The sequence below is a fragment of the Puntigrus tetrazona genome, chromosome 15, assembly GCF_018831695.1.
Source record: "Puntigrus tetrazona isolate hp1 chromosome 15, ASM1883169v1, whole genome shotgun sequence".
Lineage (NCBI taxonomy): Eukaryota > Metazoa > Chordata > Actinopteri > Cypriniformes > Cyprinidae > Puntigrus > Puntigrus tetrazona.
Genome location: NC_056713.1, coordinates 16,768,218 through 16,794,484, shown reverse-complemented (window position 1 = coordinate 16,794,484; position 26,267 = coordinate 16,768,218). Strand labels below are relative to the sequence as shown.

The 26,267-nt window shown below is 38.9% G+C and overlaps 2 protein-coding genes and 1 long non-coding RNA gene across 14 annotated transcripts in view; 2 read left to right on the top strand and 1 right to left on the bottom strand.

The window, feature by feature from the left end:
- The window catches only part of nf1a (neurofibromin 1a), a 56,714-nt gene extending 47,254 nt beyond the window's left edge, over nt 1-9,460 (top strand). For 2 of the 10 annotated variants that reach the window (XM_043259069.1, XM_043259064.1), the window contains 12 exons: nt 307-438; nt 545-680; nt 799-965; nt 1,056-1,178; nt 1,306-1,424; nt 1,591-1,691; nt 2,764-2,906; nt 3,193-3,239; nt 4,102-4,318; nt 4,783-4,860; nt 5,383-5,436; nt 6,805-9,460. In XM_043259069.1, the coding sequence (XP_043115004.1) occupies nt 307-438; nt 545-680; nt 799-965; nt 1,056-1,178; nt 1,306-1,424; nt 1,591-1,691; nt 2,764-2,906; nt 3,193-3,239; nt 4,102-4,318; nt 4,783-4,860; nt 5,383-5,436; nt 6,805-6,947 (1,460 nt within the window). In that variant the 3' untranslated portion in view covers nt 6,948-9,460. The other 8 variants (XR_006252674.1, XR_006252673.1, XM_043259063.1 and 5 more) reach the window with 8 other exon arrangements.
- LOC122359009 lies at nt 7,479-11,406 on the bottom strand. The gene is made up of 2 exons (XR_006252675.1): nt 10,807-11,406; nt 7,479-9,568 (listed from the first exon to the last, which is right to left on the bottom strand). It is a non-coding gene; the product is annotated as an uncharacterized LOC122359009 (long non-coding RNA).
- akap1b (A kinase (PRKA) anchor protein 1b) lies at nt 10,617-23,983 on the top strand. Of its 3 annotated transcripts, none has more exons than XM_043259072.1 (11): nt 10,617-10,771; nt 14,442-16,000; nt 18,010-18,143; nt 18,378-18,504; nt 18,594-18,721; nt 19,787-19,964; nt 20,063-20,213; nt 20,402-20,469; nt 20,562-20,635; nt 20,734-20,799; nt 21,251-23,983. In XM_043259072.1, the coding sequence occupies exons 2-11, from the start codon at nt 14,467-14,469 to the stop codon at nt 21,311-21,313; spliced, it is 2,523 nt and encodes an 840-aa protein (XP_043115007.1). In that variant the 5' UTR covers nt 10,617-10,771; nt 14,442-14,466; the 3' UTR covers nt 21,314-23,983. The 3 variants fall into 3 exon arrangements, with proteins under 3 accessions (XP_043115007.1, XP_043115009.1, XP_043115008.1); XM_043259074.1 differs by having other exon boundaries at nt 10,627-10,783; XM_043259073.1 differs by lacking the exon at nt 10,617-10,771 and adding an exon at nt 11,555-11,691.
- The last annotated feature ends 2,284 nt before the right edge of the window (nt 23,984-26,267 follow it).

Genomic DNA, 26,267 nt, shown 5'->3' with positions numbered 1-26,267 from the left:
ATGTTTAGAGGGATTAATACGAATGATTACGATGGTTCAACATTCATATTTACATTTTTTATAATATTACTTATTTTCAAAGGGTTGATAAAGGATGGTAAAGTTAATACTTATACATGTTTAATTTGTAATATTGAAATATTTATTTTGTACTTTTTCTAAACAGTCACTTTTCTAAGTCAACATTTATGCACCATTATTACCATGGTATAAATTAATACATTTAGTGAATTTAAAGATTGTTAACATTAAGCATTTGCTGGTGTATCAGCCAGAGTTTCTCATATTTGTCTTTTCTTCTTGTAGGATACAGACATCCCTCTTCCACCACTGTGGCCAGGACAGTCCGTATCCTTCATACGCTCCTGGGCCTGGTGGGCAAACACCGTAGCTGTGACAAGTTTGAGGTGAACACGCAGAGTGTGGCCTATCTGGCAGGTACATTAAAGCCAGCACAACCCTGAGCAAACAATCACAACCTGTTATGAAGTAGATATGCACTTAAATTTAGATGGAAACATCTAAACCGTATGTTTGCGTACAGCTTTGCTCACAGTATCAGAGGAGGTGAGAAGCCGTTGCAGTCTAAAGCACAGGAAGTCATTGCTGCTCTCAGAAGTTACCATGGAGAACTTTCCCATGGACACATACTCAGTGTATGACACTGAACCTGGATGCAGGTGAGAACTTTTGAATTTTCTGTTTTCATTCTCCTATTTAATTGTTTTTCCAATCACACTATATAGATTTTTTTTTGTTGTTGTTGCTTGTTGATTTTCACATTCTCTTATGTGTCAGGCTGTTGCGTGAGAACCAGCCTTGGGCTTCTCCGAAAGTGTCAGAGCGCAGTCTTGCACCTCCGTACTCTGCAATGGGGCAGACTAGTCTTCGTCCGCGCAAATCTATGAGTGTAGACATGGGCCAGCCGTCACAGGCCAATGCGAAGAAACTCCTGGGTATTAGCGGTCTGATGACTTCATTCTTTCTAAGAGGCTCTTAAACATGCTGTAGCTTTACTTTAGCTTAATGCTTAAGTGCTTTTATTTTTATTCTAGGCACTAGAAAGAGTTTTGATCACCTGATTTCGGACTCAAAAGCCCCGAAGAGACCAGACATGGAGTCGGGCATCACCACACCTCCAAAAATGAGACGGGTTTCTGAAAATGATTATGAGATAGGTGAGTTTTTCTACAATTATGAATCAAATGTGTTATGCTACAGTCAGTGCTAATCTATATGCAATAAATGATAATTAGGCTTTGAAATGAGAGAGGTTGAATTGCCAACACCTCTTCTTTATTCCAGAAACTCAGCGAATAGCCAACTCCCATTTACGCAAAGTTTCTGTTTCTGAGTCCAATGTCCTTCTGGACGAGAATGTTCTCACAGACCCGAAGATCCAGACGTTGCTCCTTACTGTACTGGTGTGTGCTCCATACTACCTTCATGGAATTATCTTTAAATGTGTTTTTTGCACTTCCCTTCTGTATAGCAAAAGAAAGAGTTAAATGAAGATCTTTCTTTCTCCATCTGTGAAGGTTTTTATATTATACTTACTGTTGTACGATGAAGTATCGCTTTTAATTGCAGGCAACTCTGGTGAAATACACTACGGATGAGTTTCATCAGCGGATCCTGTACGAATATTTGGCTGAGGCCAGCGTGGTGTTCCCCAAAGTCTTTCCAGTAGTGTGAGTTTCTGCCATGTTGCATACCAACACACCACTCCTGAGTCATTCGAGATTCATTAGTCTCCAATTATTTCCCATGCTAAAAATATTTCATGAGTTTCAGGGTGAAGTTTTAATGTGAATAGAAAGATACAGAAATGAGGCGTGAACAATTAGTTTTTTTTGTAAAATTATCCAACAGTTTTAATGTTTAGAATAGTCAAACGGTTAGTTCACTCCAAAATTAAATTATGTCCTCATTACCTCACCCTCGTGTTGTTTGAAACCCATCTTTGAAACACTTATGAAAGATTTCTGTCCATCCACAGAAAGTCTGTTCAACCAAAACTCAACTCAAAGGTTTTTTTTTTTTTTTCTCAAAACATTTGCAGCAAACTTAATCTTAAGAGTCATGATCACTTTATATAATGAGCAGAATTCATTTTGTTTTATTTTTTAGTTTAACCACAAACATTCGTCAGCAATCGTTGGTTCTCGTTTCAAGCTAGCATGCTTGAGCTTCTGTGGCCAAATTTGAATGCTGTAAAAGCCTAAAATAAACACACAAAGCTGTTAAATTTTTTGATTATTACAAAATAACAGCTTTTGGAATCTTTTGTGAAGCTATCCTTTCATTCAATTAATTGGATGCTAAATAAAACTATAGAAATCTTAGAGAGCACAATCCTTTGAATGGCAATGTATTGTTGGTGTAATTGAATTATCCTTTTGCATACACTAGATATGAAAACAATGAGACTGTTTAGTTCTTGAGAGGGAATTTAAAAAAAAAAATATAAACTGAAAGTGTCTTTACAGCTACAGATTCATACTACTCCCAAATAACTAATCATCATATGATGCGTACATACGAGTGTGTTTTGTGCAAGTAAATTTTTGAATAATAATCCATTAGCCAATTGTTACTGTTTGTGCTACACCTCTGTCATAACAGGTTTTTTAGGTCCACTTAGATAATTTACGCTAATTATCTTTCACAGTATGCTTGATAATGATCCGGTCTGTTGTATTTTTAGTTTTGGTGCTGTAGTTTGACATTAATTTTGCCTGTGTCATTTTTTTTCCATTATAGCCACAACCTGCTGGACTCCAAATTAAGTACCGTCCTTTCCATGTGCCAGGACCCCAACCTACTGAACCCCGTCCACGGCATCATTCAGAATGTGGTTTATCATGAGGAGTCTCCTCCTCAGTATCAGCCGTCCTGCTTGCAGAGTAAAGCCAATCTCTCCAGTCATTTCTTAACATTCACATTTCTTGGCATATATGCTTTTTAATGGTCTAAAAAGCAAGTTTTTAAAGTAGCCCTGTCAATTTATCATGTTGATTTTAGTGTTATTATTATTTATTAGTAAAAAAGCAAATACTGATACAGTTATCATTAAATTGATTATACGCATAATAGCAATTTTGAATCTATTAGCAACACAAGTTTGTTTTTTGTTTGTTTGTTTTTTAATCATGTCATCAGTCTCTGTTGTCACCTCTCTTTGTCTCACAGGTTTCGGTTTCAACGGACTTTGGAGGTTTGCCGGGCCCTTCTCTAAGGTATGATTAACTGCTCCAATAACCACTTTTCATTTTCCAACAGAGCGCAGTGAAGAAATTGTGTGCTGCGGTCTCTCTGCAGCTTTCTAGATTTATTGACCCAAACGGCTTCCCCAAACATCCTGAGTCTCTGCCCTCTTACTCTCCCACGGTTCTGCTGTGGTTTAAAAAGATGTAAATGACAGATATTTATTGCTTATGTATCTCTTACAGAAGGAATTTTTTTTCCTTCTTTCATGGCTCAAGTTTAATGATCAAGTATAATGATAATAATATAAAAAAATAAAGAAAATATATTATATATTATATGTATATGTGTGTGTGTATAGAGAGAAAGAGAGATTTATTAATTTTATAAACATAGTTAAAATAATGACAGGACAAGTAACTAATATTTTAACTTTATTTTATTATATATTACTTTTTTTATAACATTTTTAATATGTTGGGAACAATGGTTTTCATTTGTTTTCTTGGCAAAAAAAATGTTTTTGTTTTTTTTAATATGCAGTCATGGAACTACATGACAGCTATAAATTTGCCAGGAAATGTATTTGTAAGGGTTTATAATATTTGAATGTAGTCTGATTTAAAAAATAATAATAATAATAAATAAAAACACTCCCGCTAATCCTAAAATTTATTGAATGATATTGATAATAAAGACGGAGGGGAATAGCTAAAGGAAATCCAAAATAACTAGGTTATTCCGGTAGTTAAATGTTGTCACTATTGCTATTGCTCATAGGTTATCAACCATACACTCATAATGACGAAACGGGTTAAAACCAATATATGACCCAAATATTTTAAAGAAAGCTAAATCATTAATAGTCACTCCTGCTTTTACTCTCTCCAACAGCAAACCCAAATTCCAGACTATGCCGAGCTCGTGGTTAAGTTCCTGGATGCTTTGATTGACACTTACCTTCCTGGTATCGAAGAAGAAGGAGGGGAGGAGTCGCTGCGCACGCCCACCTCTCCATATCCGCCCACAGTCCAGAGCCAGCTCAGCATCACAGCCAACCTCAACCTGTCCAACTCCATGACGTCTCTCGCCACCTCACAGCACTCCCCAGGTCAGCGCTCACTTCCTGCATCATTACACACACACACACACACAGGTGCAAATTAGTCCGTAGTCACTCGCTTAACTTCACACTTGACATTCTTCCCGAGCTACTCACACCTGCTCACGTAAAAGCGATTACGTGAGTCACTATAACGCTAACACATGTGATGCCATTGCGACATACCCTAGCAATAAAAAAAAATAAATAACACAGTAACAGCTCTGTTTGGAAACGCGCTGCATTTGCGGTTTTCAGTGCTTTTCTGTCTACTTTTACACCTCGAGGCCTCTACAAGCGTCGCCGGTTACAGTTTGTCGGGCTTCGCTAGACGTGCAAGATTTAGAGTAGACCATCTTACAGGGCTTTGACAGTGGTTGTGTGTGCATTTGACACCTTTGCTTTGCGTTTGTATCTTCATTAACCTCACTGCATTCTGTCTCCTTTTCATTGGGAATGTGCTGTCGGTTCAGAGGGCCCTATAGTTTATAGACGGTCCCCAACTCTCTCCCATCCACGAACCACAGAGGAGGTGCCACCGAAAACAGCTGGTACAAACCTAAACTATAGAGCTGTGTTGGGCAATTAATGTCCAGTTCTATAGTTTGCGAACTGTGGTAACTTATTTAAGTGCCTATTTCTTGTCTTTACTTTTTTTCAGTGGTGGCAGTGTGATACTATTCAGTTTAAATTGGCCATTACAGGGTGTATATTCATAACTGAGGTATTTCTATATACATGTTCTATGTAACAAAGTCATTAGATGATCCAGCAAGCACTTGAGTGAAAGTCTAAATCACATTCCTTCTCACTAATTTCTCGTTTTGTTATGGATTTAATCTGCATTTTGAGCTAATATCAGCTACTGCTTAGCTTCACTGTTCAGCAGAACTCTGCTTTTGTTGGTCATTTGGAGTAAAAGGCAAAAAGTTAGAGATATGGATATTTGTAAGCTGCCATTTTTATTTTGATTTCCTGTTTCTTCCATTCATCTGTCCTTCCTGTCCTCTTTTGAGTTGTGAATGTGTCACTCATGTTTTTTTTTTTTTCTTTTCTACTCTCTCTGTGTGAAGCCTGTCTGCCTTGCTCTAAGTCGGCTGTATTCCCACCTCACCTCGTCCTCCCAGGTACTCATCGACCTCTGTTGTGTGAAAATTCGCAGTGCCATTCGCAGTGTTTGAATTATAATTCTGCTGCTGGAGCCAGTAGTAGATGTTACTGTCAGATCAAAGCCAAGAGGGGCTGCTCTAACAGGAAGTGTGAGGAGAGATCACAAGGGCCTGATATTAAACACGTGCTTAAGAATGCAGCTGAGGACAAAATATTCGCAGTTTTAAAAGCATTCTGAAAGGCTTTTCACGTTTGAAATTGTTAGGCCGTTGTCATTTTTAACCTTTGGCTAAATAGTCTTAAAAATATAGTTTTATTTGAAGTTGATTTAAAAAAAAAAAAAAAAAAATTGTCAAAACAAGAACGCATTTTGATTTAGATTTTAACAACTTTGAAAGGTATTGATCCACTTTAAATGTTGACGCGTATATGAAATCTTGTTTTTTGCCTTTTTTATCTTATTTTTACAATCATTAATATTTAATATATATAATGTCTAATTTGTTTTTATGACAAAAATCAACAATTATACTATTAATCTGTTTTAATTGATGGAATTTTTGATAATTTTATATTTTAATATTATATTAGTTGTATATTTAAAAATGTTTAATATTGATAGGATTGATTATTTAATTTTGTTTAGATATTTATTTAACTTAATACTCTTTGTCCCAAAAAAGACATAAGACAGTGTTTATATATTATATAATTTTAAATGTGTATTATTGATATGTAAATAAATGTCATTTTAATAATAGTACAGTCTATTTAAATGTAAATTAATTAATAATTTGTAATTAATACATATGTAATTCTTTTTTAAGGAGATTATGGCTGTCTGTTGCTAAATAACTTTATATTTCATTTCAGGACCATATTAGTTTCATTGTATAATTTGGCCCCACGGTTTGGCTTTAGCAGCCAGCTAAAGGCATCATAACCCAAAGCAATGTGGCCTTTTATTACAAAATTACAAGTGTGAAATCTTGTAAAAGATAACAACTCGGCGTTAAACAGAGTGTGACAAGGCTTTTATAGTTTACAGTTTGTAAATTTGAACCTCTGACAATAGTAAGGCCGATATGCCTTAGAACAGGCGCATTTTAAAAGCACACTCATGACTTCTCACAGGATCTATGCATGAGACTTTCTCCTCTGTGTGATAATGTAGTACACTGAGACACCTGCTGTTCAATACGTGTACTTGCAGTCAAACTCCATGTCAAATCATATGTCTGTGAAACCTGACTAAACGCTTCAGTTAATGTTTTACAGTTGATAAACGTCAAGTAAGATTAAACGATTATTGTGAAGGTAATTGATTCAATTTAGAAAAGGGCAACAGTTGCGACTGGTGTTACATAACATCTCTCTCCCCGCAGGCATCGACAAGGAGAACGTTGAGATTTCTCCCACCTCGACTCTCTCCACCAGTGGGCGAGCTCGACACGGGTCAGCCAGCCAGGTACAGAAGCAGCGCAGTGCAGGCAGCTTCAAACGGCCGAGCATCAAAAAGATCGTCTGAGAAGATCGGGAGCGTTTCTACCTACTCCACGGCCATCGTTCTTCTCCACGAATCCTTTTTGCTTTCTGTCGTCCAATTAACAAGGTTCCCGCATTGAAGAACCGCTTGAGCGTTTTGTTTTGTTTTTTTTTTTTTTTATACCAGTTGAAGCTTGCCACACACTTGCCTAAACGAACTACTTCAGGAGAATGCACTGAACTCTGTGTTGCACTCAACATCGAAAATATCTAGGGACCGACCACGTTGATATGCTAAACCTGTCCGGTTGAGGCGTCCACTCTTCGTTTTTTTGCACAAACTCGAGATTATGTCCTCATCGATGTCCGTAAGAAACACAAGAATGAGAAACTGATCTGATCAACCACTACAAACAGCGAACAGATGACCAACCGTGTGGCTCATTATCCTGGCCTGGCATCCGGCCTTTTTCCATTTTGTCCTGGACCCAATACGGGATGGACGCGCGGCCTGTCCTTGATATCCACAGGCTTGAAATCTGGATGGCTATCCATGATTATATGTGTACTATACGATAATAACGATCACATGTTTTGGGTTCTTCTTTTATCCATTGTGTGCCTTTGTCAGGGTTTTCAGCTGTGTATAGTTTGTAAAATAGGCAAGACCTTGCTAAGGAAGGGAAAACAGGTACTAATTACGAAAACACCGTGGCTTTAACATTTACCATATTGTCTATACGTCGCTACGGTGTAAACTGTACCATGTGACCATCAACTACGAGAATATCATACTGCAGCATCTAAATATTTATTCTGTAAATGTAGATAATGTTTTCGGAGATCACATGAAGGTTTGCTTGGAGATCGTTATCATCAGTCAAAAAAAAAAAAAAAAAAAAAAAAAAATTCTAGAAGAGCAGCGGATGAGTATGTTTATTTTTGTTTTGTTTTTTTGTTCCCGAAATGCACAAATCAAACACGACGAATTGGCATTAATATACATGTTTTAGCATTGTCTCACTGTGGTGCAATATGTTTTTTATTTGTTTCGTTGAACACTATGTGTATACAAGTTGCACATGATTTAGGTGTGTGATCAGGAAATTTCCATGCACACTTTTACCTTTTCCTGTTCCCGTCTCACTAATATCTCACGTACGGCACAGGAATCCCAATCCTACCACAAGCTGACATAGTAACATTGCACCAAAGACTAGTTTGCAATATTGTGAGGGGAAACTGTTGTGAACTCCATTTTGTATATTTTATGTCTGTCTCGTCTACGTCGTATGCCTTAATTATTTCTTCCATGCAGATCTCAATAGCTTTGTAACCTTGTTTTTGCAGTTTAATTTAATCGTTTTCTCACTCGTCGCCTAACTAGTGAATTGCAAAATTTAACACAATTGTGCCATTTAAGTTTGACTTAACATGCCATTTTCAGGGCTTCACTGTGTATTTAACATAAGATGGCCATCAAATTTTGAAGCGGGCGATTATTTTATTTTTTTGTGTGCAATATGTTTTCTGCATTACGTTTCTGTCATTATGCCAATCTGCAAATCTACAAAGGAGGAAACGGTAGCGTACCTAGTAACAGACTCAAGTACATTGTCTCTTTGAAATGCTTATTAAAGGGAAACTTGTATTACTAAAGAAGGGTACCTGCCAAATGTTTGAGGACGGAATATTTATGCATAAATTTATTTTTATGTTTCTGAAAGGATTGCATTGAGAAGTGTTTCGCACTTAAAATTGGGACCAAATCAATGTCATTTTCCCATTTCGTTTGTAGATTTATTTTACGTTTTCGTATGTTTTACTACGTACTATACTGCAGATCCAAAAATGTACGTTCATGCTGACTTGTGGTCATTTTAGGGCACTTAGTATTTACAGTGAAATGTCATCCCGACAGCAGATTTCAGATTACATTGATCAAAAATCAAACTTGAAATGCTTATTCCTTCTCGGTGTCGTAATGGCATGTCAAATTTACAGTTCTTAAATTGAAAATATGAAGGAACATAATGACCCAGTCAAGCGTTTGAAATGTAAGATTTGTTTTCTTTTTTTGCATCCATTACTAATAACCAGAATATAACTCCTTTTCCTTTAATCTTTGATGTTGCATTGCTACTACCAATCTAAAACTGACTTGATCTGATGCGTCAAAACTTTAAGACAATAATGAAGGCACAGTCTTGACTGCCGTGTCAGGCGGATAGGACACACGACATGCCCCTAAGCATTTTAAATTGCATATGTAATGTTCTCATCATAAACAGACTAAAAAGTGGTTTATTTTATATAATTCAAAATGTGTTCGTCTGATGCATTGCCACATTTTTAATTGCATTGGTCATCTGTAAACAATGTATCTGTCACCTGTAAATATGTTTATGTAAAATTGGAAGGTATATAAATACAAGTGTAAATATATGTGATATTGTATTACTTGCTTTTTTGTAAAGCGGTTAGTTGCTGTACATGTATAACATGGCAATTTAATTATACCAGTGTTCGTAATAAAAGTTTCCCTCAACCCTGTTACCCTGCTGTCTAACATGTGCAGTCCATTTTTACTCTAGTTCTATCTAGTTTAAATGCCAAGATGATACCTGTATCTGATGTTTATCACCTCAGAAACTGCCAAACAACCTGTATAAAAAAAAAAAAAAACAGTTTTAGATGTTTGAAGTTAAATGATTTTGTACCGACAAAGTTGTCAAAAAAAAAGAAAAACATTAACCTCACTTCAAGAGCATTGTAATGAAATCTAAATGCTAAAAGATACACTGAATTAAATTCATCAACTTTAACAACATTTAAAGTGATTAAATTTGCACAGTCGTTGATTCATCATTGTAAATGAGCCAACAACGGTTAGAGTGTGATTTTGCAGTACATCAGTTAATTCTGAAAAAAAAAAAAAAAAAAAAATATATATATATATATATATAAACAAAAGCACAACATGACTGCAACATTGTTAAAAACTAACTTTAACCAAAAAAAAGAGAACGAAAACCAATCAAAACATCAAAGACACTCAACGTCTTTTGGGAGGGCTCAAATCTTTGACTCTGGAATCTGTTTGTGAAAGTGTCAAGCTAAGAAATCCATAAAGATAGTCTCCTTTATGCATGCGTAAACTGACGTATCTTTTTATTTGAATCAATATGTAAAAAACATTGTGTAAATGTATTAACTGTGAGCTAGGTAGTTTCAACATTTCCTTAAATTATTATTATTTTTTTTTTTTTGCAGGTTTAGGGTGTCTGGTGTATAATCTCATGAGGTCATATGTATAATAATTATACAAACACTTAAATGCGTTTTAAATTAAAACTGCGGCTTGACGGGTATCGTTAAATGTGGCAAACCTCCAGTGTAGCAGGCTTTATCATATCCAGGGGCAAAGTTCAAAGTTTAGCAGCCAACTGCCATGTCAATAACGTCAAATAACTGCTGCTGTTCGTACTTTGTTTAACTTTGCCTTTAAAATATTTTGAGCTACAATCCTTTAATCTATTTCGCGTCTTTCTGCCACATTTACTACTTATTCCATTTACATTATAAAAGGAACGACTCCGAAATGTCCTCGGCAGCCTAGTGAAGTCCGAGACCGTCATCTCGCGATGGTTCCATGCATTAACACTGATAGCGGACTTATCGCGAGATTTGATCAGCTGATGCGTCTCTGTTTTTAGAGTGTGCGTTAGGACGGTCAACACGTGGGGAGGAGAGACAAGAGACACACATACACACACGCGAAGCGGGGGGACACGTTGGGATTGTGCTGGGCCTTGAACACGTAACATTAATATTATACGGTGGCGGTGCAAGGGACGCATAAACACAGTGAGTATAAACGTCAGTCCAGGTTTTTAACTTACCTTATATATTCAGGATAGGTGAAGCTTAAATAGCGCAAGAGAGGGAGCCCATTTTAGCCGCCTCTCTGATTAGTCCTCCCGTCGCCTTTTGCTTGACATCCAAGCTGATTTGAACCATCTCGCATGCAGCCATTTCATCTTCTAAAATGATTTCCCCCTTCATTGATTCGACAGCGTGCGTTTGACATTGCGCCAGTGCTACCCGCTATCCAAAGCGCCCGGAACGCTTTAGCTATAGCGGCTAACGGTGTCGCCAAATCTGAGTTCAACTCTAAAGGATAAATAACAGGTCTCGTACGTTAATTGAAGTCGACTAATTAAGGAGCCGCGGTTAAATCGATAAACATTAGCTAATAGACCTTATGCTATTTTGCAAAAAATCATAGTGATCACCTTCAGCTGCTATGACCATGTTTTGGCACATAGTAGCATTACCTAACGTAGTTTTTAAGTTGATCAGTTGCTGGTTGGTCATGTTAAGTTACATATTCCACAAGCCATCTTTACCATTTTAAGATGGTAGTTTGACCAGCTGCTAGCTGATTTGTTGCTGGACCTGCCAGCTTAGGACCGGTTAGAAGCCGTTATAATTTCTTTTTTTCCAATAGGGAATTGTCGTTTCCATCTTTAAGGGCCAATTTCTAGTGTTACTTTGAGCTGTTATCATTAGTGTGGTCATTTTGGAGTATGACAGGGAGAACATATGCTCTTTGTTCTTTGCGCCTTGAAGTCAACTCACACCTTCATTCGGCTGAATTATGTACCGAGCCACATGGAGGAGCGGTTTCTGTGAACTCATGGATAATTCAGGGCCGCTGTGAAGGAGGAGGACTTGGTGGAGGGTTACCCCGGTGAAAGCGGTTTAAAGTCAGGATACTTGAAGCGGTCAGTACTTCAGACGGAATAGCTGCATGGGGTTGTAATTCATTCAGCGGCCTACCACGCGTACTGTAGGTCAACATCACCTCGCTAACCGGTTATGCGTGCTTTTCTTTATTTAATCGCCTCGGTTATGCGTGTGGTTTCGTTGCTGTCATAAACCGCGGACGCTTCTGCGTTTATTTCTCTCATTTCGCTCATAAGTCCTTATAGCGGCAGTGAACTGTTAGCCTGCCTGCTAACGAGCGCAGCATGCAACGCAACCTCGCAGACATCTGGCCGCGAGGTATTTTGTCTCCGTCAAGGCGTGCACTTTTATGCACAAATTATGTCGTTATATCATTGACTTTCGCCGCAGCGCCGGTGTGTTAAAACGCTGTCCGGTGCAATTCCCCACCGGCAGCCGGTGCGCGTAACTATCACCTCGAGCGCCGTAGCGTTTACGGGTTTGCTTTTGTATTCTGAATGCGGTAGCACTGGTAAGCCGCTTACTTGCGATCAATGGGTTCGTATGTAACGTGTTGCGCGAATAACTGGCTACGGTGCCCTCTCCGTTATCTCTCACACCTCCCCAAGGTCGAACGGCCACCGTGCAGCACGCGCTCGGTTCTTTCTCTACGGTCCGCTCGCGCACGCGCCCAGGCCGTGATCTGACAGCGAGCGTTAACTCGGCGAGCGTTTATTTAACCTCGTGCTGAAGGTGAACGCGGGGCTGAAACTGGTTCGGGAGGACTCTTACTGGGCAGAAACTACGGCATGTGACTGCATTCGGTTAACATGGCTGCTTGTAACGTGCTCTCGAGACTGATAGCGCTTACAGACAGTGTAGTATTAATATTATGCCTCTTCTTTTATGTGGCCAACCCTCTATAGCTTGCAGTAGAGAAAAGTGAAAGCTAGTCATGTCTAAGGTATAGAAATAGTTTGGGTGAAGTAGGAAGTCATTTGTGGTAATTAAAAAGAATAGTGTAAAACTTCAGTTGAGTCAGAAAATGCTGCAAGAGGGCCCGATTATTAGTTTGTCATTTATAAACATTTTCCAGTAATATTTGCTAGTTCATTTAGAGCTTGAGGAATGAGTGAGTAATGGAGTAATTTACTCATTTTGCTTTACTAATTGATGCTTTGGATTCTATTAACATGGCCCTTTAGCAGAGCTGTAACCACCATAGATACTCCCCACCAATTCAAATAATATATATATATTTTTTCATATTCTTTCAGCTGCTGGCATCAGCTTTTTAAAGCTACAACCTGTGTTGTTACATCTTAAGTTTTATATATATATGCATGTTTTGTGTGTGTGTGTGTTTATGAGTGCTCCATTTCAAAATGGTTGTTCTTAATTGAAAATTCGTAACAGAATGAGATTTTAACAGCAATTTACAGCAACAAAGTATACGGTTAACACGGAGTAAGTGCAAGTTGTTCAGATGTTCAAGACAGGCTTTTATTATTATTAGTATTTTCTGCATTAAGACCCAACTTTCTTGCCATATGTTTGTCATTCTTTGCACTACATGCTCTGTAGTCACTATTTATTGACAGCGAGAGAGGTTAACAGCAGGCTGTCTTCTGAAATGCTATCTCGAAGCTGAAGAGAAACGGAAACCTCTTTCCCTTGGGTTACTATGTACAGGAGTGAATGGGAGGTGTTTGTATATGATGTGTTCCTCCTCCTCTGGAGACTGGGATTTGCTGTCCCCGTGATGGAAATGCATGCATGAATGTCCTTTTTTAACTCTGAAAGGATGCCCCTCCCAGCCAATAGCAGTGAGGTAGACATTGCACGTAGCTCTCAGCACCCTCTGAGGTTGAATGTCAGCCATGTGATATTGTCCGTGAAGTTTCTGCACGGCTGCCCAGAACTCTCCCCTCTCTAACTGTAAAGCAGTCAGATCAAAACTGCTGCAAACGTGCCATTATGTTTTGTCTCTCCTTTTTTTTTTTTTAAGATTTAGAAGTTTTGATTACCTGCTTCTATTATTTGATCTATTTCTTTGCCTCGGAAGGATGCCATTTATTTTTATTACATACTATGAAATCATCAGTATGTATAATAATTCCATGGCAGATGTTTTAGCACTCATGCATCTTACATAACCATTAGCTAGTTGTTTTCTAGATGATGTGCAGACTTGTGAGCAAGACAAAGAAATGAATGTTGACCAGGGTGTAATTTCCCAAGATGAGGATGAGTCACCCGTTCTTTTACTTCTTCCCAAAGGCAACACATTTTAAACCAGAAATAAAACCTTTTATTACACTGCTCTCTGGAATATTTTATGATTGGCCTGTCTGTGGTCCAATGTTTTCAAATAGGTTCCAGCTAAACATGCAGTACTCAATTCATGTCTCTCAAATCACTATGAAAAAATAAATATATATATCTCTCGTCAATATGTCATGTCCATTTACTCATTTAAACTAGGTTGCTGTTGTACGTGGGATGATTAATTTGGTTATTGCAAAATAAGGTTTACATTTTTGCTGAAGTTTCATTAAATAAACACTAGAATAGTTAATAGGATTACTAATAGTCCAAATTAATCTTCAGTTCAGGGACTAAAGTTTGATTTGTTGTAAATTTTTTAGGATGAGTGTTAGCTAAAGGACTTGATGTAAATGGATATATAAATTATAAGGCTGAATGGTTAATGTCTATGTCAGGTTTATGGTTTGTCCTTTTATAATGAACCCATTCATCTTGCTTTGACGCGGTTTGTCTAATAATTTTTTCTTGTTTTGATCTGCAGGTGTAGCTGCTAGGGTCTAGAGGAGATGCCACTGAGGTTCCGGTCCTTTGTTCCATATACGCTTCCTGGAGTGCTGGCGCTCATAGGCTGGTGGTGGTACATCTCCCGCAAGAAAGAGCGAATCACCAGCCACGACAGTGAAGAGGGGTCAGTTATGGGCTTGCGAACCTCCTCTGGTGAGGGCAGCAATGGCATGGTCGACAAGAGCTGCCCCGCTGCCAGCAGCACACACCGCAGAACCAGCAGAGACCGCATCAAGGCCAAAGAGCACAGACCTGTTGAGCAGGAAGTTGTAGCGGAGATACACACGCCGGTGCTAAAAGCCACTGCGGGGGAGGCTCTCGGCGCCCCTCCAGTTGTTTTGGCCAGTGGACAGCTAAGCGCTCCTCAGAGCGGTACAAAATCAGTCCCCTCACAAAGCCACCCAGAGACAACAACTCCTGTCTCATCTTCAACCCCGACAAAAACAGTGGAGGAGAGCACTCATCACAAAGCACCAGAGGCCAGCACTGGCAACAAACCCTCAAACCAGTTACCGTCAGATCTAGCAAGCACTGTTTCAGTCAAAAAGCAGATCGAAAACCAACCACTAACTAAGCAGCGTCCCACAGTGCTAGCCAAAGCAGAGCGACCTGAACCTGAGGGAGAGGTGGCCGCTGAAACCTCAGCACCGACTTGCACTCAGAATCTCCCAGCCGACCTTTTAATAGATGAGCTGCCCTCTGCTACATCTTCAACAGCGAGTGAGACGGTCTTGCTGGAGACCTGCAACCCGAAAACGCCACTAACTCTGACCTCGTTCCCTACCTCCACCAGCACGCCCCTTTCAGAAAGCTCCACGGAGGCTCAGCACCATGAAAACGGAGACCTGGGCTTGCCGACCGAGACCAGTCCAGACATGCAGGAGCTCCAGCGTCTCGCGGCGGGGCTGATCACTGAGGTCATCTCGGCAGCCACCCAGGAGGTCATGGCGGTCAGCAGCTGTGAGTCCCGGTACAGCAAGGGCTCTGAAGCGTCCGACAGCAGCACGCCGGCTGTAAATGGCAAGGAAGTGGAGTCGTGTGTACCTCCTGAGAGCGAGGAAAGCACAGAGTCACGGGCGGCGCAGATAGCAGAAGACGTCGTCAACGGTTGTTTGGCACCTTCGCTCTGGAAGATGCCGGAGAATGAGAAGGCAAGAGGCTCATTGACTGTGCCGTCTGGGGAACAGTTGGAGTCCACGCCGATTCTGGCCAAGCTGCAGGCGGAAGAAGCTCTGGTGGAAGACTCGGGTTGTAGCACGTGCCAGTCCGAGGATGGCATCAGCAGCGAGGATCTCCACAGCACAGGGTTGTCCTCGAACGTGTCTGAGAGTAAAGAGGACCTCATTCAAATTTCAGGGACTTGTAGGGCCTCTGAGGGTCAAGGAGATGGACTGCAGGAGAGTCTTGCTCTAATTGCCCCTCAGGAGTCTCCTCTTACCGCAGAAAACGTGGCTACAGTTTGCGAGGCAGCGCGGTTAAATGGAACAGGCTTTAGAAATGGCGGTGCTAGTGAGGTAGAAGCCGACCAATCAGGAGGTGAGTTACAGTTAATGAGAATTTAATGCTAATGCTTAAATGGATAGTTAACGCAACAATATAGATTCTGTCATTTAGTCACCCTAAAGTCATTCTGAACTTTTTTTTTTTACTATCATCTTTGGATTCCAAAAATATCGGTCCTCACACACTTGAACTAACCGTAGGGATGTTGGATAAGTACAAAAAAAATAAATCCTGCATACTACTAAGTTTGCATAAATCAGAAGGATATGTTTTTTCAGGCGGGGTATTTAAAAAGGGACTTTGTTCATATTATTTAATTCAGTGTGGTTAATTGTTTTTGATCTCGTTGTCTTTCACTAAACAGACCAGAACTGTTGCAACATTCTTCAAAATATTGTGTATTGTGTGTTGTAGGAGAAATGCAATCAAAACAGATTTGGAGTGATATGAAGGAGAGTAAAGGATGAAAGATTTCTCATTTAAGTGTGAACTGTGAATAGTGTGAATTAATTTCATTGGTCTCAGAGCATCTTACAGTTTTGCACACTTGAACACATGAACTCAATCTCGGTAGGTTGTTTGATTGCAGTCCACTTAAAAAGTGTGGGTTGCGGTATGCTCACTGTGCATTGTTGATACGAATCACTTAAGGTTCGCTTTTTCAACACGTATTTCACACGGCGCATTGTGCTGAATGTTTGCTGGTGCAAATCTAGTGAACAAGAAATTTCCGCAAATGTTCATCCAAAATGAAGGTGCAAAGGTCTCGGGTTGTTTACTAACATGCTTGCTGTTTCACTTAGCTTTGTTTTTTTTGTTTAAATCCAACGAGCTTCAGTCTTCTTGACATTTGGCCAGATGTAGTAGTGTAAAAGTCCTGAGTCAAGGGTACCTCTCAAACTGTGAATAGACTCTTTGGAAACCTCAGATGCTCGAATTCCCAAACAGCGTGTGTTACATGAGCACAACTGCATGTGCACGGCTGTTTTTACCGCTCCCTACTACAGCAACTTCCTTACATGGATATTAGAGCCATCCTGCTTTAACTCCCCCTGCTTACTAGCAGGTGTTGGAAATGGCCAGGAGTAAGTCTGTTATTAGTGAGCCAGCAGGTGTGTTTTCACCAGGACGTGGTGATACTGGCACACTTACCATTTGCAGGATTCATTTATTTATTTATTTTCTTTTTGAAAGACCGATTTGAGTTTTTCTTTGATGTTGATGTTCGGAAGCATGTGTGTGAGCGATTTGCCTGAATCCTTGTTAGGCGTCATTACACTCCCGCTATCTCCATATTGAGACCTAAGGGGGAATGTAACAGAACCTTGATGTTTGCTTCCTTGTTAGTTAAAACATAGTAAATGGGCAATTATTGACGCTGTCAAGAAGAAGAGCAATTTGTCATAAGCGTATTGCTTTAATGGTAAGAGTCAAGAACAATGGTGGCAGTGCGTCTTGTCCTAAGGGAAGAGTCTATGGTCCTTCTCCACTGTATTAGTTGTGTTTGTTATTGTTACCTTATGGTTGCTTAGCAAACAGTGATGACCTGGCTAAGTAGGCATTTGCATTTGAATATCGTTAAAGAATGGTCTGTTTGGAATCCCTAAAAGTCATCGATAAAGGTTGCAGTGATGTTGGCTGTAGCCTGTGTGGAATGGATGCCCTATTTTACGCTGACTATAGTTTTTATGATGTGCAGAACGTTTTTGGATTAGTTGCAGGTGATTATTAATTTATTATTATGCTAGACTTTTTTTTTTTTTTCATTTAGTATATTTGATCTTTTCTGTATGTTTGTGCTTGTCCACACAAATTGTTAAATTTATGTAAAAACATTTTTTTTACATGATTTATTGTATATTACCTTTTATGTATGTCTATTTTATACATGTTCTTTTATTGCATTTATTTTAATATTTAGTTAAATGATTACATTGGTTTTTAGTCAATTTTAGAAACATTTGTTGAAGGCAATGAAATAGTGGATAAAATTTACACATTTTGATTTGATTTTTATTTGTTTTTTTTTCTTTCCCCAACAGGTTCAGATGTGAATAGCATGGATTCAGTGGACAGCTGTTCGACCTTGGGGGCGGGAGACGGCCTGCCGAGTGGCAGCCAGACCTGTCAATCACAGAGCTCTGAGCTTATTGTGTGGGAGATTGAGGTGCCAAAGGTACAATTCCCTTAAATGTTTAATTCCGCTTCACATTTAGTACTACAGCTATCAGTCAAAGATTTTCCTGAAGTATTTTAGCAGTGTTTAAGGAAAATTCCTGCATGTTGGCTAACCGCTCTTTATCTGTATATCAAAGCGCAGCAGCCTTTGTCAGGGTGCTACCTTTCTTGTGTTTTGTATAAATGAATTTAAACTTGTTTCGATATCCGTGGTTCTCCTCTGAATTTGTAGCATCTAGTGGGACGGCTAATCGGTAAACAAGGGAGATATGTGAGCTTCCTGAAGCAGAGCTCTGGTGCTAAGATCTACATTTCAACCCTGCCTTATACTCAAGAGTTTCAGATCTGCCATATAGAAGGTAAGTGAGTCTCTAATGAAAGGCCACAATCTTAGTTAACCTATGGCCTTCTGAAATTGATTGCTTTTGTTGTTTTGTTTGTTTCTTAGGAACCCAACAGCAGGTAGATAAGGCGCTGGCCTTGATTGGGAAGAAGTTTAAAGACTTGGACCTGACAAACTTGTACGCCCCACCTCCCCCACCACTAACGCTGCCCTCTCTGCCCATGACTTCCTGGGTAAGTTCAGCCCTTCATCCTATTCTTACAGACTATATAGGTAGCTACCATCTAAAGCCAGTCGTTGGACTATGTCAGGGGTTTTGGAGCTTAGGTCTGCTTTTTTTTACGTTTTATGGTAGTTCTAGTCAGCTGTTTTTTAGATGTCATGTCAAACCGACAAGAGAGCATATTTACTAGAAAGCTCTGACTGGCTATTCAGCTTGGCGAATGAGCACACAAGAAAAAAACTTAAACCACGAAAGCAACCAATAAGTAAAGAAGGAATATACTAATGTTATTCTATGAGTTTCTTTCCTTATCCACAAGAGGATCAATCATCGACGATGCCATTTGCAGCTTAGCAGACATGATTTAAAATATTATAATATATTGCTTTGCTTTGAATATACACCATTCTAGCTTGCAGAACCTGATTTTGCGCAGTTCGACGTGTTCCTGGATCAACATATTTGCTGACCCTCAAACAACATTGATTAACCAATCAAATTTAATGAACCAGTTTATACGATCAGTGTTTGGTGCTTGTACATTTGTGTGGTTCATTTATCATTACATCTGATTTTAAGTGTAGAGAGATGGTCAAAAATAAATTTTTGGATAAAAATTCCATCAACAATATTTTGACCCAGGAACACAGAACTCTATCAGGAGGTTCATTCTAGCTCTTCCTGTTTTCCTGTTTGAGTGCTGAATGCGATTACCACCACCTGCTGGTATGGAAGAGCTGTTCTCTCAACCAAATGCATGCATGCGTGCTAGTTGACTGTAGGATGTCTGATGTGCTCTAGTGAGCTTTTTTTTTTTCGCCACAGCTCAGGTGATCTAAGATGATGCCACAGTTGCTTTTTTTTTTTTTTTTTTTTTTTTTTTTTTTTTTTTTTCGTAGTTATTTGGCGACGTTTGGTGTGTCCCTACCCTACAGCAGGACTCTGACTTTCCCCCGGGGTCTTATTTTTGTCAAACATTAACCCAAACATGTGATTCTGTCCTAATATTAAACTGCAAGAGTCCAAGAGTTTTGGCATTTTAACATTAGTGTTTCATTGGACCTGTCTGTTACAGCTTTTGTTGCCCAATGGAGTGACGGTCGAGGTGATCGTGGTGAACATTGTATCAGCCGGTCACCTGTTTGTCCAACAGCACACTCACCCTACGTATCATGCCCTGCGCAGTCTGGACCAGCAGATGTTCCTGTGCTATTCACAACCCGGGACGCCCCCCTTGCCATCGCCCGTTGAAGGTAAGATGGTCCCCTTTTTCTATTTTCACATGTCTCTCGCTGCATAAAATAACTTTTTTTTTTTTTTTTTTTTTCTTCTTCTTCTTTTTTTTTTTAAGTTGGAGTGATTTGTGCAGCCCCAGCTGTAGATGGAGCCTGGTGGCGAGCGCAGGTCATCTCCTTCTACAAGGATTCAACTGAAGTGGAAATTCGATATGTTGATTATGGTGGCTATGACAGAGTCAAGATTGACACCCTTCGACAGATCAGGTTAGTCCTGCCCTTTTTTTTTTTTTTTTTTTTTTTTTTTTTATTAGTTTTTAGTTCAAAGTTTCTGTGTTGTTTTTGAAGGTTCTTTTTATATTAAAAAAAGCAAATGTTTAACTCTTTATTACAGACACAAATTTTGTTCTCATCATATTCTTGTGCTGTGGACTCACTGCTCTTTTGGTTTTCAGGTCTGACTTTGTGACATTACCGTTCCAAGGAACAGAAGTGTTATTGGACAATATCGCTCCACTTCCAGGTTTGCCTTTTTTTTTTTTTTTTTTCAATTTAAGTAGCTTTTTCCATCACGTCACTACTGCTGGGTCTCACTGTTGTTAATGTCTTCATTAGGAGAGGATCGGTTCTCAGCAGAGGCCAATTCTGCACTGGAAGAGATGACAAGAGGGGTTCCATTGCTGGCACAAGTCAGTCTTCAAATCATTCATTAATGGATGATGTTTATGTTTATGTTTACAGCCAACAGATAATTTAAATTTAATGGACAATTCTTTTTTTCATATAGGTCACCAACTACGACAATAATACCGGACTTCCTTTAGTACACATGTGGAACATGGTGGGAGAGGAGGTAAAATTGTTTGATTTTATGAAATTATTAGTGAGATGGGTGAACAAAGTTGAATAGAATTTTTTTTATTTCTGTATTCATAACTTATTTTTCTAAAGCGTTTCACTTATTTCATCTAAAGCATTTTTTTTCAAAACACAAAGGATAACTAGAATGATAAAGTATACAGATATGGTTTTAGAATAATTTTAAATTTAATAGCAGAATCTGAGAACAGATGAAAATGTTAAGAGCCAATCATAATTCATCTGGCTTTTAAGAGTTTAAGCACTTAAAGTGGCAGATGACAGATCTTTATGCGTTGGTGTGGATGCTAATATAGTTCTGTTTTCAGTGTGCAGTGTTACTCATTTTGAGAAGCCATCTGCCATGATTCACCTTCATGTCTTTGATAACGAGCAGCATGAATAACATGATTCTACTTGGTATCTTTGTTTTTTTGTTTTTGTAGCTGGTCCTGCTCAACCGCACTTTGGCAGAGCGAGGTTATGGAACTTGGGTGGACAGTTTCTGATCCTCCAGAGCTCCCTCGCCCTCCTCTCCTAACTCACTTTGTGGCCCACCTGCCCCTTAATTATCACCAATCACCATGAATATCTGCAGGTTCTGTCCTCCTCACCCCATCGTGTCCTCCACCACCTCCTACCTGAAGTGTGCATCACTGGCTCCTGGAGTTTTTTTTTTGTTTTTTTCGTTTGTTTTTTGGTTTGCTGTCCTCTCCATCCTGCCTTTTTCTATTTTCTTTTTTTCTTTTCTATCCCCTTGCGTAAGAAATCGATGTACTGTATGAAAAAAGAAGAGTCAAGCGTCAATGACCGAACGACCAATAAGGACTGAAGCTTTCTTGACTCTCTGCTCTTGTAAATTTAAGATATTGTAACTAAATAAAGGTTAATCACGTTTTCCGTCCGATCAGACTCCTTCCAGCACAAAAAAATGCCTGTGGATTATCATGCCGTGGATAAAATCTGTAGTAATAACGAAAAAAAGTACATTTATGAAGATAACTATGGTGCAGTTAAGACTCAGAGTTGTTGCTGCTGACGTAATTTTGGGACTTGAGACATCATGTTTGCATTTACATTTATCATGGCTTAATCCGGTTGGGTGGGTTTTGAAAAAGCTGATCTATAGATCCGGCATTGGAATAAACGACTACAGCTCCTTGTCGTCTATCTTGATGTCTGTCTACAACAGTGTGGCCTTCGAGGGTGATACACAGCCCATCTCATGACCTCCCTCTTCACCACACTCTGGATCTGTAGGACTCCCAACAGCCTTTGGCTTCAATGGGCCTGACACCAAGAGTCACTTCATTTACTTCACCGATTACAGAGTCTGTTAATCCAGGAGACGTCTGTGCCCTCCTGACCTTTGGGCCTTCATAGGAAAGACTATGCTGAGTCTTCAGCCCTAGAGCGACACTAGAGTTTGAATGGTGCTGCTACAGAAGGCAAAAGGCCATCCTTTATGCCGAATTCTGACCTGTGGGGACACTAAATGAATGATTACAAAATCCAGAACACTACTGTGTGACGAGGACAGCGGGGCACTTCTATTCTGGGTGGGTGAACTACATTCAATGGATCTGTGCGTTTCTGTATGCATGTAATTTTGCTGTAAAGCACGTCGATTCACATGGCGTATTATCATCTGGTTAATGGGGCACTTGCTTTTGTCTCACTCAAGATCCGTCTCGCAATAACGTCACGTCAAGTAGACCCATTGCCATTAATTTCTCTTTGCATTCTGTAAATAACATGGTACACGGTGTCCAATCCCAACAACCCACCCAATTGGCTACTAGGAGAAGCTGACAATACACCTACCTGTCTCGGAGAAGATAAAAAGCTTTAAGCCTTATCCATTTCTCTTTTTTTATGTTGGTTTTACATGGGATGTCTTTAGGTCTGCTTTATTACTGTATAATTTGTGGAAGCATAATGGCACAGAGATTAATATTCCTTTTTTTTTTCTTTTTTTGTATCTTGTCATTGATCATGCTCTTTCAGTCATGTAATGGCTTTTTGGCCAAGGCTCGTCCCTTTTTCTGCTGCTGAATTATTTCTAATCTAATGTTGTTGGACTCCAGAATGTCTAAGGTCGTCCTTGCAGAAGACTTTTCCAGGCTTTTAGCTTGGCATTGTGGTTTTTTTTTTTTTTTTAAGCCCTACAGTTGTTAGCCTCTAAAGCCCTGTGATAAACTTTCATTCGTGTGATTAAAAATAAACTAAAGCTCCCCGTTAAGGCTTATATTAGCCTTGACCAGAAAAAAAATTGGGTAAAAACAGAAAATATAGGTTTTTACACTTCTTTTGATTCTGTAATACACACCGCTGACTTTAGTTGTAGTATAGAGCGCTAAATATGTGAAAACTGACAGCGTCGGAAAGTAACGTCAGCTTTAAAGCTAGTTGTCTGTGAGAGGCATTACACGGTTTTCCACTCTGCTATGTTTTCTGCAATATTTCCCTCACAAGCTCTTGTTTCTGTACTGTCCTGCGTTCATCTCAGGTATGAGCTTTTCATTTCTTACCTTTGTGTTTAAGGAGAAATATTAGTCCTATTCTTTCAGGAATTGATGTACTTGACCTGTGTGAACGAGCGCGGCCCATTATAGGTCTGCCTGCACTACAGCAGGTGAATAAGGAACCACACCGACCTCAGAGCCGAAACGTTTCATTGTTCTGTGTTTAGGTTTGCTCGTTTTACGGTTTTTGTATCGATCAAGTCAAATTACTCTCTGCGTACGCTCATATCTTGACTGACATGGCCTCCTACCACCAGTTCAAATGTGTCCTCCTGTATGTTCCTACCTGCTCTTCTGTAATGAAAAATCACGCTACTTTAGACTTGTCCAGGTGTGTGTGTGTGTGTGCGTGTATATATAAGATGTCTCACTGTACTTTTGTAAAAACACTGGAGCGAGTGTAGGAAACAAAAGGGAACATTATTATTATTTTTTTCCACCCCCACCTTGCGAAATCTGCTCATTTGTTCTCTGTTGGTAGGAATGGTTTGAAATGTTTGCTAGCTAGACAATTAATCATTTGATTATTTAAATGAGTGTAAGAAGTCCTGCATAGACATGTACAGGTCAGTTTTTGCCAGACTCATTAAAAGGTTTGATTCTTTGGTTGTACAGATCTATTGGGAAAAAAAGAAAATAAAGTTATTAAAAACATTTCATGTCGTATTTTAGTTTTTAAATTGTGACTTTTAAAATAACATGTAAAACATAACTTGTAGTAAACTGTACCTATCACGTTTGAAATATTTTCTGAAGGTAAAGACATTTGTCCAATTTATAATTTTACTGTTATATTTGTTCTTTAGGGACGGTATAAAAGTAATAAATTAGCTTTACCCTTTTGTTTAAACCTTTATTCATTTTAAAACAAGGGCGTGTTAAAATAATCAATTAACGGGGAAGATTATGTTGCTGTGAAAACATCCTGCCCTTTTTTGAACTGACCATCGGTAGATTTTTTTTTATGAGCACCGAATTAACATTTGAATGATTTCCAATGAGTCATGTGACACCAGACGCTACTTTTGCTATCACTGCTTTGTTTTATATTTTTAAATATATAACCGTAGAAAAATGTTTTATGATAGTATTAGTCTTAGTATTTTTTGGTAGTTTTGTTTAAATGCAGCTCTGGTGGACATAAGGGGGGGGGGGTTCTCTCAGAAACATCAAAAACGTAAATGCTCCTTTCTTCTTTAAAATAGTTGTAGTTCTTCGCCTCTAGAGGGAGATAAAGACCGTTTTATGATCACGTTCCCGCTCTCCAACGATGAGTTCATACATTTGAGCTCTGTAATCCCAATAATGACATTTCCGAGAGCGATTCTGTGAGACGTGCCAGTGTAAACACTTCTAAATGAGAGCCTGCTTTTATCCATCCTAATTCTGCAGCCTTGCTTGACGAATGACTCTTTTATTTGCTAGGAAGCTAAAGCGGAGTCATCTAGTTAACTCCTGAGAAGGTCTTTAGCTTGAAGCGGTTGGCTTTTTCTAAACCAGAGAAATGAGACTGCTGCGGGTGACCTTTGAACTCTGCCGAAGCCGAGAGCGACGCTTGTACCTGAGCTTTCGTCCAGAATAATTTGATATTTTCATTCTTATCGTGAATAAAATCACCCTTGATGACTTCAGAGGGTTTTCAAATGGAAACTCTTCATGGTCTGTTCGAAATGACAGTTCCTTGTTCTTTAATTGCGGTTGGTTTAATCTGTAAGCTGATATGAGTTTTTTGACTCTTTGGTTATGAAGTGTCATGAAATTGTCCATCGCCAGCATCGCATTAAGGTGAATTTTAATATTGTCTGATATGTAGGTGACACCACATTCGCTTGCAGACATATGTCTAGACTCTATAATGACAATATTATTTTCCCAGCACTGTAATTCTATTCAATTTGGACTTGCTAAATCATAACTCTCCCTGTAAGTGCAATATGCAGCGAGTAAAAATGGAAACATATGCCTTGTCATCAGCCAGCTGACTTGTTTGGGGTTTAAACTCGAGTGTTTTTCTCACTGATGGCTGCTCTGCCATTTAAAACACATAATAAAATTTGCAGATTCTGCCACATCTGATGAGAAACAAGGCAGTGCATCTGGCAATAAGGTGCTAAAATGGCAACTTTGTTGTATTTGTCAGTAAAACTAATAGGGTGACAATAGATAGTTTGCTTCAGTTTTCTGTCAGACTGGAATGTGTTGTTATAGCTGTGATTGCAAGGTATTGCCATTCAAAATCCCCAAAACATGAAGATTTTTTATCACAACATCATGTTATGATTGACGTAACAGTCAATTAGTAATGCATACTGGTGTTACCATACACCTCAAGTCAAGATACAGATGATCATAGTCGTTTTTAAAATTCACCATAGTGAAACACAATATCTACAAAATAATAATAAAAATTAATGGGCTACCACGTTAGAAAGCATTTTTGGAAATCATCATAACTGATGCACTAATCTAGTTTAGGATGGTACATTTTCTTCCTCACTAGTCCAAGCTGGTCATTACCTGGCCTAGCTTTTATTTTTATCTCTTCAAATCTGGTTATCTGCTAGTTTAAGCAGGCAGATGAATGTCATTCAGAATTATTAATTGTATTTTTAATTAAATTTTTATTTAATTAAATTGTATTCTTTATATTTAATTTTTAAAAACGCCATGAGTGGAAAAACTAAAACGGTTTGTAGCAAGTATTTTATAAAAGATCGCAGTGATAATAACCCATGATTTCTGTTTTATAGGTTAAGCTAAACGAAACTGAACTCTTTCCATGTGGCGTGGTTGGGAATCACTGGTTTAAGGCATGTTATGATATTTGGGAAACACTTTGCATTAATTTGTAAAAAGGTTGATTCATTAACATACACGAACTAGCAACGAACGATATGTTTTTATATAGTTAATAAAAAATGTTAGTACACTTATTAAC

Coding starts and splice junctions, on each gene's coding strand:
- akap1b (XM_043259072.1), top strand. CDS start 14,467: ATGCCACTGAGGTTCCGGTCCTTTGTTCCATATACGCTTCCTGGAGTG. Junction 18,144..18,377: donor GGGAGATTGAGGTGCCAAAG/GTACAATTCCCT, acceptor CTGAATTTGTAG/CATCTAGTGGGACGGCTAAT. Junction 20,214..20,401: donor GACACCCTTCGACAGATCAG/GTTAGTCCTGCC, acceptor TTTGGTTTTCAG/GTCTGACTTTGTGACATTAC.